Source organism: Neofelis nebulosa, chromosome 10 (genome assembly GCF_028018385.1).
Source record: "Neofelis nebulosa isolate mNeoNeb1 chromosome 10, mNeoNeb1.pri, whole genome shotgun sequence".
Taxonomy (NCBI): domain Eukaryota; kingdom Metazoa; phylum Chordata; class Mammalia; order Carnivora; family Felidae; genus Neofelis; species Neofelis nebulosa.
This window is the reverse complement of record NC_080791.1, coordinates 20776845-20778284: the sequence shown is the minus strand read 5'-3', so window position 1 is coordinate 20778284 and position 1440 is coordinate 20776845. Positions and strand designations below refer to the sequence as shown.

The 1440-nt window shown below is 40.4% G+C and overlaps 1 protein-coding gene across 1 annotated transcript; it reads left to right on the top strand.

The window, feature by feature from the left end:
* Positions 1 to 249: 249 nt before the first annotated feature.
* LOC131488498 (olfactory receptor 8D4) lies at positions 250 to 1185 on the top strand. The gene has a single exon (XM_058690377.1). The coding sequence runs from the start codon at positions 250 to 252 to the stop codon at positions 1183 to 1185; it is 936 nt and encodes a 311-aa protein (XP_058546360.1).
* Positions 1186 to 1440: the final 255 nt, after the last annotated feature.

Below are 1440 nucleotides of genomic sequence, written 5' to 3'. Positions count from 1 at the left end.
TAAAGTTTATTTATAGCATAGTTAAATAGATGCTTACTTACTATGTTATCGGAGTGCTGGCTTTGGGCAGGTGGGTGGGGTGGGGGTGTCAAAGTCCCTGAACATCAATGAAGGTACAAGCTCGGTGTCAAGGGGATAAGATAACCTTTGTTGCATGTTTCCATACTAGAAACACCTGGGCTACAGGGAATCAGAGGCAAGCTGGGATTTCTTGTCTTCCTCTCATTTCCACAGATTTCTCAGGAGAGAATGGGCACAAGAAATCATTCCACAGTGACTGAGTTTCTTCTTTTGGGACTAACTGACCAACCAGAGCTTCAGCTGCCTCTTTTCTGCCTCTTTTTAGGGATTTATACAGTCACAGTGGTAGGAAATCTCGGCATGATCTCAATAATTAGATTGAGTTCCCAACTTCATACCCCTATGTACCATCTCCTCAGTAGTCTGTCTTTGGTAGATTTGTGCTATTCTTCTGTTATTACTCCCAAGTTGCTGGCAGAGCTTTTATGCAGGGATACAGCTCTCTCCTATTCTGGATGCATGACTCAGCTATTTTTTTTCTGTATGTTTGTCATTTCTGAGTGCTACATGTTAGCTGCAATGGCCTATGATCGCTATGTCGCCATCTGCAGCCCCCTGCTCTACAATGTCATCATGTCCCCTCGAGTCTGTTCTCTGCTGGTGGCTTCTGGCTTCTCAATAGGATTTACCGATGCTATGATTCATGGCGGTTGTATATTAAGGCTGAATTTCTGTGGCTCGAACATCGTTAAACATTATTTCTGTGACATCATCCCACTTATTAAACTCTCTTGTTCAAGCACTTACATTGATGAGCTTTTGATTTTTGTCATTGGTGGATTTAACATGATAGCCACCAGCCTGACAATCGTCATTTCTTATGTCTTTATTCTCTCCAGCATCCTCCGCATGCACTCGACAGAGGGCAGGTCCAAAGCCTTCAGCACCTGCAGTTCCCACTTGACAGCTGTTCTTACATTTTATGGGACTCTCATGTCCATGTATCTCAAACCTGCTTCCCGCAGCTCACTCATCCAGGAGAAAGTATCCTCAGTATTTTACACCACCGTGATTCCCATGTTGAATCCCCTGATATATAGTCTGAGGAACAAGGAAGTGAAAGATGCACTGATAAAACTCTTAAAAAGAAAAATACCTTTATAAAGAATGTGCTCTTTAGTAAGGCTTATTTATGTATTTATAATCATAGTATGCATGTGTTTGCATGTATACCCTGACTCTTTAAAAGTAATTTGAAGTGAAGTGAAAATATATACCTAATTTTATAAATTAGTATATACATATATATATATATATATATATATTTAGTATGTTGATAATATTTAAAATGTAATTAGTATAGGGGCGCCTGGGTGGCTTAGTCAGTTCAGCGTCTGACTCTTGATTTTGGCTCAGGTC

Excerpts from the sequence above, each read along its gene's own strand:
- LOC131488498 (XM_058690377.1), top strand. The coding sequence starts at position 250 with ATGGGCACAAGAAATCATTCCACAGTGACTGAGTTTCTTCTTTTGGGA.